Here is a 12,519-nt window from a genome sequence, read left to right on the forward strand (position 1 = left end):
GGCAGAGCGAGAGGAGAGAGAGAGACGCGGCGACGCGAACGCGAACGCGAACACGTCCCAGTCAAGTTCAGGCAGTGGTGTTGGAAGGAGCGTTGGCTCGCGCAGAGACAGACTTCTGTCTCTCAACTTGATTCCCGTGCGGGTTTCAACAGGAAGACCGCGGTAATTTCAATTTCTCGTGAGGGCTCGCAAAGAGGGCGAGCCTGGCTTCGAAGCCCAGCCCTGTCCGGCCCGCCAGGTCCCGACATTCTAACCTCAACGCGGACGCGGCGCTCCGTCCGTGACACCTCCACTTTTCAGCCTGTGAAATATTTCATCGGAGAAACTGTCATCGTTTCCTCCGTGTGTCCGCCAGTCCGTGACGTGAAGTGAAATTTTGCAGTGAGTTTCGCCGACGCCGTGGTGTGTTGGGGCGGCCGTTCCAAAGTGCACAAGTGGAAACTTTGAGGAAGTTGTCAACTTTCTCTGGCGCGTCGCGGGCGACAGTGCTCGACTCATCGTTCTCGGCGGATTGTGCTTCAAGCAGCAACTTAAAGTGTGAAGGTGAGTGCCTCGGCTGCTGTGAGTTTCGCTGCCCGCTTCCACGAACTTGCACGGGTTCTGCTTCTCCTCCAAGACCTTGGCAGACGAGCTGCGTCGTCAGCAGTCAGCAGCAGTTTGGAGAGGGAGAGGGGGGGGGGGACGCGGAGGGGGGGAGGGGGAGTTTTGTGGAATACTCCTGAATGAAGCCCCGCCTGTTGCACTTGCAAAACACAAGTTGCCACAGACTTTGAAAAAAAATAAAAAAAAAATGGGGACATTCTTAAGTTGTAAATTGCTCTGCCGCACTAGGTTTTTCCATGTTGAATAAATTTGTCTACAGTTCTGAACTTATTCCTATGGATGACTGTCATTTATTAGTACAGTACGTATTTGTGTGTTACTTTTTCAGCACCTTGCATTATGTATTTCGTAGTAACTTCTCTGGAAATCTATTGGGAATGTAACGGTTCCAAACGATCAACAACGTCAGTCAGTCAGTGCACTCTCAACGTTATTTAATTAATTTTTTGCCAGCTCCAAGTTGAAGGCAAGTCCACGTATCATGTTGGTTTAACTTAAAAGGAATCATTCAAGAGTGGTATGTAAGGAGAAGACCTGTGCGGTGCAGCCAAATTATGAATGTCTCAGTGACGCGTAATTTTTGTCGCCACTGTCTGGGTTGCGGAAGGGTGACGGAATGCCTGGCTGGTGCAGGAAATTGGAGTGGTGCCGTGTCATGGTGACGTCGTTCGGCAGACGGTCGGCAATGCACCGCGTGGTAATGCATTGCTTCATTATGAATAATGCAAGGGAGGGGAAGGGAAGCCCGTGGCTTACGTGAGGGCAGTCGGGAGCAGCCTGGGCACAGCCTGGCGCGGCGCGTGCGGGCAGGGCCGCCTGGGCTGACCTGCCAAGGGAGCACACTTTTCAATCTTGTTCAAATAAAATAGACAAATTCACATTTTTTTCAAAATTGAGGAATTTTGGTGTAAAGGGTTTGAAGGCCTGCGCGTTGAAGCCCATCAATTTTTGGGGACTGCACCATGTGGTGTTGAGGTCCTCCGAGGCCTAGGCTAGACGTCCAGGCTGGGCTGGGCTGCGTTGGCGGTGTGGTGGTCCAGGTCAGAGACCCCGCTCCTCGCTGAGGCTGAGGCTGAGGGTGTTGTAGTATCCAGGAACGCGTTGCGTCGCGTTGCGTCAGCTGGTGCCGCGCTGCGCCGCGCCGCGCCGCGCTGCGGGCTGTGATGATGATGGCCTGTGACATGGCCGGCGAATCGGACCCGACCAGGTAACACGAAGAGTGGCTATTCTTATCGGCCGCCTCGCGTCGCGCACTTCGAGCGGCTTGCGTATCTCAGGCGAACCGCGGCTCCGCTCGCTCCTTGCATCTCGGCGCACAAATTTTCCGCGCTCGCGTCGCGATACGCACTTACGCGCGTTCCGCCCGCCTGCCTTCCGCCGCTGCCGAGCGACCGATTTCGCTCTCTCTCTCTCTTGCACTCCTTTGGGCACGCCCCGCGAGTGCGAGAGAGACAGAGCGACCCCCTTCCGGTGCTTTGCGGCGGCCCGCTCGTCCGTCCAGCTGATCAGCGCCAGCTGATGGTCGTGGCGCGCCAAGAATAAAGGGGGGAGGGGGGGGGACTTCCCCCGCTGTAGCCCCGTCTGCTACACTCTGAAACAAATCTCGGGAGTGACTTTTGGTCGAGTCTTGGCGGCGCTATCGCGCACCGATGTTTGCACATGCCGATACGTCGAGCTGCTCATGAGAGGTTTTTTTTTCGGTCTCGTTCTCAAGTACCACGGGCGGGAGGTCCTCTGTGTCCTTCCATTCATGGGCAGCGTGGTCGTGACAGTGAAACTGTTGCACAATTGTTTCGCTTTTCCTTGAAAAAATAAAATAAAATAAAATTAAATTAAAAATTGGAAAGCAAAAGCAGTGTAAGCTCGACGCAATTTCCATCCCGCTAGCCTGGCTTCAGAACACGCACAGGGAAGTCCAACACTCGCGATCGGTGTAGTAGTCAGAAAATAGATTCACTGTTAAGGTTCCTTTATTTTTTTGGTTGCTAGCGTGAAACACTTCAGTTTGAGTTGTATTCGGCCCCTCGACGGCTCAAAAGAGTCCAAAACAGCGGTGTTGCTGACGTCAAAAGAAGGCGATTGGCACCTACCGCAGGTGCTGGATCTTTGCAAGGGCGGATCCAGAATCGGGGGAGGCACTTTTTTGCCTACTGGGCAGGGACACTGTAGAGTCCTTAAGCGCTTAAGGACTCTAGGGCACTGTTGCTTTTTTGCCTACCTCGAGTGGGTAGTAAAGTGCTGCCTTTTGCCGCGGCTCTCTGGGGGTCAAGGGGTGGACCTTTTCTTGCATTGTGCCGCCGCGGTGGCTGTGCCGGTGGCGCAGCAGCAGCGCTGGCGTCAGCAGCATCGCACTGTTTTAATAATATGATTGGAGGTAATCTGTCCAATTCGGGATCGGCGACCGTGGCTGTCGCGGCCGTCGCGGCCGTCGCGCGCGGACCTTGAACCTCAAACGGCTCAAATGAGTGGTGCTATCAGTGTGTCGCTGGCGGCCCTGGCGGCCTCCCTTCGCCCGGCCAAGGGCACCGCATCACCACGCGGGTTCAAATACCCACATTGTTTTTTCTCTCTCTCGGTTTACTTCTTTTTGCTGCCTCGCCGCCGCGGCACGCGAAGCGCGCGAACCCGTTTCCGCCTCTGCTAATTGCATCGTTCGAAGTCAGGTTCAGTTTGGTGCTGTATAGTGTACTCCACGTGCGTCTTGAATGGGCGCGACGATTTTGGGCCATGCTCTCATTGGCGATGCCGAAGCGTCGCGGTGTGGTTCACTCTGTCGCTCATGAGGCGCCCCGTGGTGGGAGTGCGAGAGAGACAGAGCGACGAATATATTGCTGTCATCAACCTGAGCCGAGCACGCGTGGGGATGGCAGGTCGTTTGCCTTGAGTCCGGAGAGCGTTCCCGCGCATTTAAATGTTTCTCGCGGAATCAGAAAATGAATAGTACAAGTTAATCGATGGTTTAATCAGCCCGACTTGGCCATTGTGTTTGTCTCGCCGCTTCTTTTGTCTAATCTGTAAGTGCGGGGAAAATTCGGACGAGTCAAACGGATTTTCCAAGAAAAAACAAAACCAGAAAAAAAACCTTGACGTTAAAGAATTTGCTCCTGTGGAGTGTGAATTTTTCCCTAATGAATTTTAACTGTCCTTTCCGGGCCGTCTGCCAAGTGTACTGTACTAATCGGCGAGGCACAGGTAGGCCAGTAGTGTTGTCGCGTAAGCAGGCGAAAATTCCCACGATGCACCTGCGTCGATTGGGTTGCCTTTTGGGCAACTTCTCGCGCTCAAACATCGCCTGGCGGGCAGGCTGCGGTTGGCAACCCCTATGGTGGCGCGGCGGGGATTTGGGTTTACATGTGTGGCAACACTGGCAGCGCTTTGGCGCGTCGCTAGACTGTTAGACTTTGCCCGCCGCGGGCCGCGGGGCCCGGCGTGCAACAGACTGTGTCTCTCTCGCACTCACGGGGCCTTCCCTACGGGTGCGAGAGAGACAGAGCGACGCGCTGGCGTGCGCACGCCCTGCTCATCACGTCCACCGTGGACTAGGTCAGACTGGGTCGTCGGTATTGTCCGGGCCTGTGGCCCTTCGACCTGCTTGCCGGGCGTGGCGTGGCGTGGCGTGGCGTGGCGTGGCAGAGTCTTCCCAGAGTTACGGTTTGCTAATGCCCCCGCCCTGCCTGGCCCCGGCCCGCCCCGTCCCCGTCGCCCGGCGCGCCCCGTCATTCCGATGTCCACGCGGTCGCACCGCCGGCCGCCGATTATCAAACGCCGCGGCCAAACCAAAAAGACGACAACCCGAACAAAAGCTGCACGATGACGTTTCTGGAAGGTCCGGTTTTTCGTTCGTCCAGCTCGCCTTCTCGATGACTGACGGTGTGGCGGTGGCGTGCGCGGCGTGCTGGTCAAGTGACCGCGTGCTGTGCGCGGCGCGCGGTGTGGCCCGCGTCGTCGCGTGGCTGTGTTCTGTATTCGCCTCTCCGCCGCCTCGCCGCCCAAGGCCGGTTCTGTTGACGCGGTGCGCCGCCGGGCGGCCGGGCGGACCGGGCGTCGGAAGCGCGAGCGTGCAATCTGCACGGCGATTCGTGTGTCTGTCTCTCTCGCACTCGCGGGGCAGTCCCTACACGTGCGAGAGACAGCGCACAGTGGGCCAGAAGACCGCGGTGGCCAAAACTCAAGACGCGTTTTGAGCTCCAGAGGCGATAAACAGGCCTCAAACCGACTGTGTGACCCCACCAATGGATTCCTCGTTCGGAGAGCAATCCATTGGTGGGGTCACACGTTCGGTTCGAGTCCCGCTTAGCGACTCTAGAGCTCAAAACGCGTCTGAGATTCTGACCGCCTCCACCGGTCTTCTGGCCCACTGTGCAGCGCTCTGCTCCGCCTGAAAAGTAGGCAAACGCACTCCCCCTCCCCAAGTCCCTCTCTGGACCCGCCACTGGATTACCAGAGTCCTGGAAGCGGCGCCTGGAGTCGCACGGAGCGGCCGGCCGCCTCGGAAGCTTGGGGGACGACCGGGTCTGTGTGACTCCGGAACGCGGTACTCGCGGTGTATCCGGCCGGTGGTCGACCTTTCGATTTTTGGCGCCTCTTTGGCGGCCCGACTGGCCCGGCCATGGCCAGGCGCGGACACAAAGGGGGAGGGGCGGAGAGGTTTTCGCCCGTCGGAACCTGGAAAACGTTAAAAACCGTACAGAGTTTGCGAAAAGTTCAACTTTGCCTCCCCCCTTGAAAGTTGTCACTGATCCTGGCACGCCCTGGTGGCGACGAAATGCCGTTGAAAGAGGCTAAAACGCGGAGCTGCCCGGTGCACTGACCGCCCACTGACGTAGCTTTTGTTCCTTGTGCTCCAGGATGGCGGACAAGGTGGAACCCGTGGAGGCCGCGGTGGAGCCCGAGGCCGAGGCGCTGTTCGGGCTGCTGGACGTCGTGATCCTCGCCGCACTGGCCGCCTTCGGCATCTGGTGGGTCATGAGCAACAAAAAGAAGCAGCAGGAGCAGGCCAACGCCCACAAGTCGTACTCGTTGCAGTGAGTATCTCCACGGCGTCGACTCCTGCGGTGGAGTATTGCCCTCAGTTTACACCTTTTTTGTTCATTTTTCAAATTGACGTTGTTCCTCTCTCTCTCTCTCTCCGCAGGCCCACGTCGATGGCAGCCGCCGCCACCGACAACTCGTTCCTGAAGAAGCTGAAGACCTCCGGGCGGTCGCTGGTGGCGTTCTACGGCAGCCAGACCGGCACCGCTGAGGAGTTCGCCGGCCGCCTGGCCAAAGAGGGCATCCGATACCAGCTCAAGGGCATGGTGGCCGACCCCGAGGAGTACGACATGGTGAGCGCCGGCGTGGCGGCAGTGTTGTGACGGACGGGAGCAGCGGGGCGGGGCGGGGCGCGAGGTAGGCGGGAACCACAGCCAAAATGAAGACAAACTTAATGGTTTCCGCGGGTATCCGACGCCGGGCTGGGTCCCTCGCTGTGGCCGCCCAGTCCAGGACAGCCAGGACAGCCAGGCCAGCGCGGGGAGGGGGAGGGGAAGGGGCAGGGCGTCCTGATGGAACGCGTGTCAGCGGCGAGAAGGGGGAGGGGGGGGGGCAGTCACAGTCTGACCCTGTCCTGCGGCCCCGTTCTGTACGCAGTAGGACTGCTGTTGGACTACATTGGTTGGGCCGTAGGGCCCAGGACGAGCTCAGGAGCTCGTGGACCACGTCGTCCGGATGTGTTAGTGGAAAAAAGAGGGGGGGGCTACGGTTAGTGCACCGAGGCTGGTGCCCTCGTCGCTCTGTCTCTCTCGCACTCGCGGGTCTCTCCGAAGGTGTTGGAGTGAGAGTGTTCGGCACCAGGCTATACAGTGGCGGTACCTGCCCGCCGACCTCTGTTACGCCGTCTTGCATAATGCCGTCTTCCGACGGGGAAGTTATCTGGGTAAGCAGGTGCCCAGTGTGGTGGCCGTGGTGGCGCCTGGGACTGGGACGCGGCGGGGCGGCGGCAGGTCGGGGTCCGACACCCGTCCGAGACAGTGGGGGGAAGCGGGATGCATCGGCCATGTAAAAAAAAAAAAAAAATTGCAGCCGAATTAAAATAAAAGCGCAGTCGGAAATGAACTTTTGAACTTTTGCCACGGATTGTTGGGCGGCTGCTTCGTGATTGCGAAGCGTAATCAAAATCCTTTTGCAAACTGCGAAGTGAAACCTTACGCAATGCTGCTAAATCCTTAGCAAATACAACGCAATCCTCCGAAGTTGTTGATCATCGTGGGCGGCGTGTCTGCCTCTGCTCAAGTGAAGGTCGCGTCCGCGTCGAGTGTAGTGGTTTCCGATTGCCCGAACCTTTGGTTCCTCGCGAGTGCGGCCAGTGCATGCTGTCTGAAATTCCGGGCTGCAGCCGCTATCAGTGTGCCGAAGGCCCTTGCCGTTATCTGCCGACCGGCGGGCGAGAGCGCCGCTCTGTCTCTCTCTCTCTCGCTCGCTCTCGTGGGGCCTGCCGCAGGGGTGCGAGAGAGACAGAGTGTTTGCCGTTGCTCTCGACGCTCGGCACCACCCGGCGCACGCGTGGCCAAGGCCGGATACCTACGGCACAGTGGATTTGCCAGAAGACCGGCGCAGGCGGTCGAAATCCCGGACGCGTTTTGAGCTCGGTCGCGAAATGGGACTCGAATCGAGCGTGTGACCCCACCAATGGATTCCTCGTCCGGAGAGCAATCCATTGGTGGGGTCACTCGTTCGGTTCGAGTCCCATTCAGCGACTCTGGAGCTCAAGACGCGTCTAGAGTTTCGGCCGCCTCCACCGGTCTGCTGGCAAATCCACTGTACGCCGTGCTCGGGGCCGTCCCGCAACGCCAGGCGGTCCGCAATCGAGAGCGGAGTGGTCGAATTTTCTAGCAGCAACGACCGACCGGCCCGGATGCCGCTCTTCGTGTTCGGCCGTCGGCGCCGTCGGCCGAGTGACGCAGGCGGGCAGGTCGCGGGCCGCGCGGGCGGTGCTCCTGCCGGAGTCACCTTCACCTTGCCCGGCCGGCCCGCCGCCACGCCGCCGGCGTCACGGACTCGGGGGAGGGGAGGGGGAGGGGCAGGGCGTGGTGGCGATGACGTCGACGACGACGCCTGGCATGGGGACGCCGACGGGGTGGTTGGCGTGCGCGGTGCGTGACCTGCGCTGGCCTGAGGAAGGAGGAAGGGGTGGGGGGTGGGGGTAGCCTACCGTTCATGCGGCTATTTATTTGTCCTTTTACCGATCCCCCTTCTGGATCCGCACTTGTGCGTGACTGACAGCGTACTTCCCATTTCGCAGGAGGAGTTGGTGAACCTGAAGGACATCCCCAACTCGCTGGCCGTGTTCTGCCTGGCCACGTACGGCGAGGGCGACCCCACCGACAACGCCATGGAGTTCTACGAGTGGCTGCAGAACGGCGACGCCAACCTCACCGGCCTCAACTACGCGGTAAGGGCTCACTCGCTTTCTTTGCGCCGCGCAGTGGGCCAGAGGACCGGTGGAGGTGGTCGCAGTCCCGGACGCGTTTTGAGCACCGGAGTCGCTAAATGGGACGCGAATCGAGCGTGTGACCCCACCAATGGATTCCTCGTTCGGAGAGCAATCCATTGGTGGGGTCACACGTTCGGTTCGAGTCCTATTTAGCGACTCTGGGGCTCAAAACGCGTCTAAAGTTTCGGCCGCCCCCACCGGTCTTCTGGCCCACTGTGCGGCGCTTAGCGCAGGAAGCGGTCGTGTGCGTGTTCCGCGCGGGGCGCTCGCCTGCTTGTCTTCGCCGTGGTCCCGCGCGGTGGGACCGTCGCTCTGTCTCTCTCGCACCCACACGGGACGCCCCATGAGTGTGAGAGAGACAGACAGAGCGAAGAATGGGTGACTCGGCGAGCGATGTCGCCGCGTTGCCTCGAAGTCCTTGATTCGGGAATGAGGGACAACCAGCCGCTTGGTTCCGAAGCCGCGCGTCGTTCCGTCGCGCCGTCTCCGTCGCACTCCCGGCGGCCCCGAAGGGACGCGAGGGAGACGCGACTCGCCGGAACCGCTGGCGGCTAGCGCCTACAGTGCTACAGCGGACTACGTACTGGCCCGGTACAGTACACCGTGAGTTGCCTTCCGCTTGTCGCGTGTCACGAAAATCCTCTGGGAGTGCGACGGCGACAGCGCACAGTGGGCCAGAAGACCGGTGGAGGCGGCCAAAACCCCGGACGCGTTTCGAGCTGCAGAGTCGCTAAGCAGGACTCGAACCGACTGTGTGACCCCACCAATGGATTCCTCGTTCGGAGAGCAATCCATTGGTGGGGTCACACGTTCGGTTCGAGTCTCATTTAGCGACTCTGGAGCTCAAAACGCGTCTAGAGTTTTGGCCGCCTCCACCGGTCTTCTGGCCCACTGTGCAGCGCTGCGGCCCGCTCGGCGTGCTCGGCCTGCTCGGCGTGCTGGTGGTGCTCTGAGTGCGGTGACGAGGCGCGCTCCCCGCCGGCCCGATGTCACCAAGAGGCGGCCAGCTGTCCGCGCCGTGGTCGTGTTCGTGGTCAGGATCATGACGAAGCACTGGCCTTCTTGCCCCAGGACCGGTGCGGCGGCCTGCTGGCAAAACGGTGAAACTGGAGCGGTCCTGGACGGACGCCTGCGAAGTGCCGGGTAGGCCGCCAAGCAGCGCGCCGCTGCGTTGCGGACCGGCCTACGCCGCGGGCTGCAGGCGCTCCGGCCAAAACTCAAGACGCGCTTTGAGCTCCAGAGTCGCTAAACAGGACTCGAACGGAACGTGTGACCCCACCAATGGATTCCTCGTTCGGAGAGCAATCCATTGGTGGGGTCACACGTTCGGTTCGAGTCCCATTTAGCGACTCTGGGGCTCAAAACGCGTCCGGGATTTTTGACCGCCTCTGGCCCACTGTGCGACGCTGGCGTGGGCCGCGACACGGTGGCTGCAGCGTGCGAAGCTCCTCGCAGCCCCGCGTCTAGCGTGCCCCCCGTGGGGCCGCGGGGCCGGTCCAGTCGGTCTAGCGCGCGCCGCGGCAAAGCCCGCGCCGACATTGCGTAACTGATATTACTGCATCCAACGTCGGCGGCAAGGAGGGCCACGGCGGCCGCGGCACGTGGAGGGGGTTACGGGCATGCCCGTGCACTCAGACGCACAGTGGGCCAGAAGACCGGTGGAGGCGGCCAAAACTCTGGACGCGTTTTGAGCGGCAAAGTCGCTAAACAGGGCTCGAACCGAGCGTGTGACCCCACCAATGGATTCCTCGTTCGGAGAGCAATCCATTGGTGGGGTCACACGTTCGGTTCGAGTCCCATTTAGCGACTCTGGAGCTCAAAACGCGTCTAGCGTTTTAGCCGCTTCACCGGTCTTCTGGCCCACTGTGAGACGCCACACGGCCGACCGCGAGCCCGGCGGAGCCCCCTCCCCCTTTTCCCTTGCAAAAGGGAACGTATCAACCGCTAAAAACCGTTTCCACGGAGGGACGACGCACGACGCCGAGGTCTATAAATGTTAGTTGCGCGCGCGCGTCGCGTTCCATTCCGGTTGCGTCTTTTTGTTCGGGTTTGACGCCCGCCTGGCTTGCTGCCCGTCGGGCGCGGCGCGGTGACGTCCGGACCCGGTGCGCGAGTTGTAACGCCGCGGCCGGGCCGGGTGCGTCGTCCCCGCGTGGTGAGGTGCCCGGCGTTGATGAAGACGAGGCGCTTGGTCTTGAAGCCCGCGGTCCGCTTCGCTGCTCGGCACGGCCTACGGCCTTATCGTCCGGGACCTATTCCGAGAGTCGCTCTGTCTCTCTCGCACTCGCGGGGCGCCCCGTGTAGGTGCGAGAGAGACGGCGCGAGTCTGCTGCGGCCAGTGCGCCAATCCGCGGCCCAATCTCGCGACCCATCGTCTGGCGACCGCGCTGATGGCTCTGGACTGAATGGGGGACAGGCTGTGTGTTCCGTCGTCGCTTTGGTTTTGCTTCTTGCTTCTTTTCGGCCGTCGCTGTCCGCCGGCCCAGGGGGTGATGCGGCCCTGTATTGGCGGCCGCGGTGAAAAGCGAACGTTATGTGACAGACACCGCGGTGGGGGACTGAAAAATAAGGGGGGGGGGGTCGCGCGATGTGACTTGCCATTATTTCACGCGGGCCAACGGTAAGCAAACGCCGCGCCGATATGGGCGTCATCGGGAGCGATGAACCGCGATAGAATGGACGCGTCGCGGACTGACCCCGATCCGATCCGAGAAACGAGAAATGAAAAGTACATAATTGCCAATTCATGTATGTTTATTTGTGGGTTGCTGACTTGTGTTTAGTTTTTAATTTATTTATTCTTGGGGGGGGGGGGATAAGGGTGGACGCGTTTTCTCGCGCGTGGTCTTGTTCCTTAAGAATGGAATTTGTGGTTGGTTTTGAGGTCAGCTTAGGGTTACGTTTGTGAACCTGGTCGGGAAAAAAATGCGTCAATTTTGTAGTGGGGTGTGTTTTTCTGCTGTTTGTTTTTTGAGGAGCGAGTGTTGATGTTGCGCTTATCGTGACTTTGTAGGACATTCCGCGGCCCGCTTTGCCGTCTGCTTCTGGAAACGTGCAATTTGGCTGTCGCGTTGCCCCGCGGCTGGCAGACTGGGTCGGAGCACAGTGGGCCAGAGGACCGGTGGAGGCGGCCGAAACTCTAGACGCGTTTTGGGCTCTAGAGTAGCTAAATAGGACTCGAACCGAGCGTCTGGCCCCACCAATGGATTGCTCTCCGAACGAGGAATCCATTGGTGGGGTCACACGTTCGGTTCGAGCCCTGTTTAGCGACTCTGGAGCTCAAAACGCGTTTGGAGTTTTGGCCGCCTCCGCCGGTCTTCTGAGCCTTGTTGAATGAGTGGGGCCTGTGGGCCGGTCTTATGCAACGTCACGACGGTCTGCTGTGGTCCGACGGGCCGACGGGCCCAACCCAGCACCCAGTGGCCTGGGCCTGGGCAGCGCCATAGCGGGCCCGCAGCCCGCAGCGCGCTGGTGCTGGTGGCTCGACTTGGGCTGGCTCGAAGCTCTAGCCTCTCGGTGGCGGGGAGCGTCGCTGCGCTGGGCGGGCGCTCGTCTAGTGCCAGCTGACTTGCTCCGAGAGTCGTCGCTCTGTCTCTCTCGCACTCCTGGGGCGTCCCTTCTGGCGCGAGAGAGACGGAGGGACGGACACTGCTCGCGCCATGAGTCAGCGCGCACCGCACCGCCACCGCGTGGAGGCCCTTCTGCGACCGCGTGGACGCGAACTCGCGACGACGGCCGCAGTGGCGGAGTGGCCAGCGCCACTAATTATAGATCCGAAAAGAAAAGGCGTGATAAGATAGAGCAAATTGATTGGGTGCGCCAGCCTTGTCTCGTATTCTTGCATGCTTTTTGCACTCGTTTGCCCGGGAAGGTGGAATCCTGCGCGTGCCGGCGGCGTGTTCTCCCTCTCTCCTCTTCCTCCCGCTGGCTGCCGCGCGGCAGATGATGGCCGTGACGCAGCACTTCCCTGTCTGTCTCCCTCTCTCTGTCTATCCATCCGCTCGCCCAGGACCGAAGATGCTGGGTTTCCCCAGTTCCGCCCATCCCAATAGCCCGGAATAGTTGAGCCTAGGTGTCTCAAATGTTGCTCATGAATGAATCCTTGATGTTCGGTCGCAGTAGAGTCCCAGGCTGGCCTCATTTCCAGTGGCCTCACGTGCATTCAAACATGAATGACACTGGGTTCCAGGCGCCCGCCGACAGTGGTTCTAACTGTGTGTTTTCTTTTGCTGATTGCAGGTATTTGGTTTGGGCAACAAGACCTACGAACATTACAATGAAGTGGCAGTGTATGTCGACAAGCGCCTGGAGGAGCTCGGAGGCACCCGAGTTTATTGTTTGGGCCTGGGAGACGATGATGCAAAGTAATTTATTTTTAAATTTCTTTTTCTCTATTCACACTTGATATTAATCTTCTAACTTATTGTCAACAGTAATATGGTGAG

General features: G+C 59.8%; 1 protein-coding gene across 1 annotated transcript in view; it reads left to right on the plus strand.

Annotated features, from left to right (window-relative positions):
* The window catches only part of LOC117651502 (NADPH--cytochrome P450 reductase), a 15,764-nt gene continuing 3,245 nt past the window's right edge, over positions 1–12,519 (plus strand). The window contains exons 1-6 of the mRNA XM_034395544.1: positions 1–162; positions 383–543; positions 5,451–5,627; positions 5,738–5,927; positions 7,883–8,032; positions 12,314–12,438. Of these exons, the coding sequence (XP_034251435.1) occupies positions 5,452–5,627; positions 5,738–5,927; positions 7,883–8,032; positions 12,314–12,438 (641 nt within the window). The 5' untranslated portion in view covers positions 1–162; positions 383–543; position 5,451. The remainder of the gene's footprint in view (positions 163–382; positions 544–5,450; positions 5,628–5,737; positions 5,928–7,882; positions 8,033–12,313; positions 12,439–12,519) is intronic.

Source organism: Thrips palmi, unplaced genomic scaffold (genome assembly GCF_012932325.1).
Source record: "Thrips palmi isolate BJ-2018 unplaced genomic scaffold, TpBJ-2018v1 HiC_scaffold_6, whole genome shotgun sequence".
Lineage (NCBI taxonomy): Eukaryota > Metazoa > Arthropoda > Insecta > Thysanoptera > Thripidae > Thrips > Thrips palmi.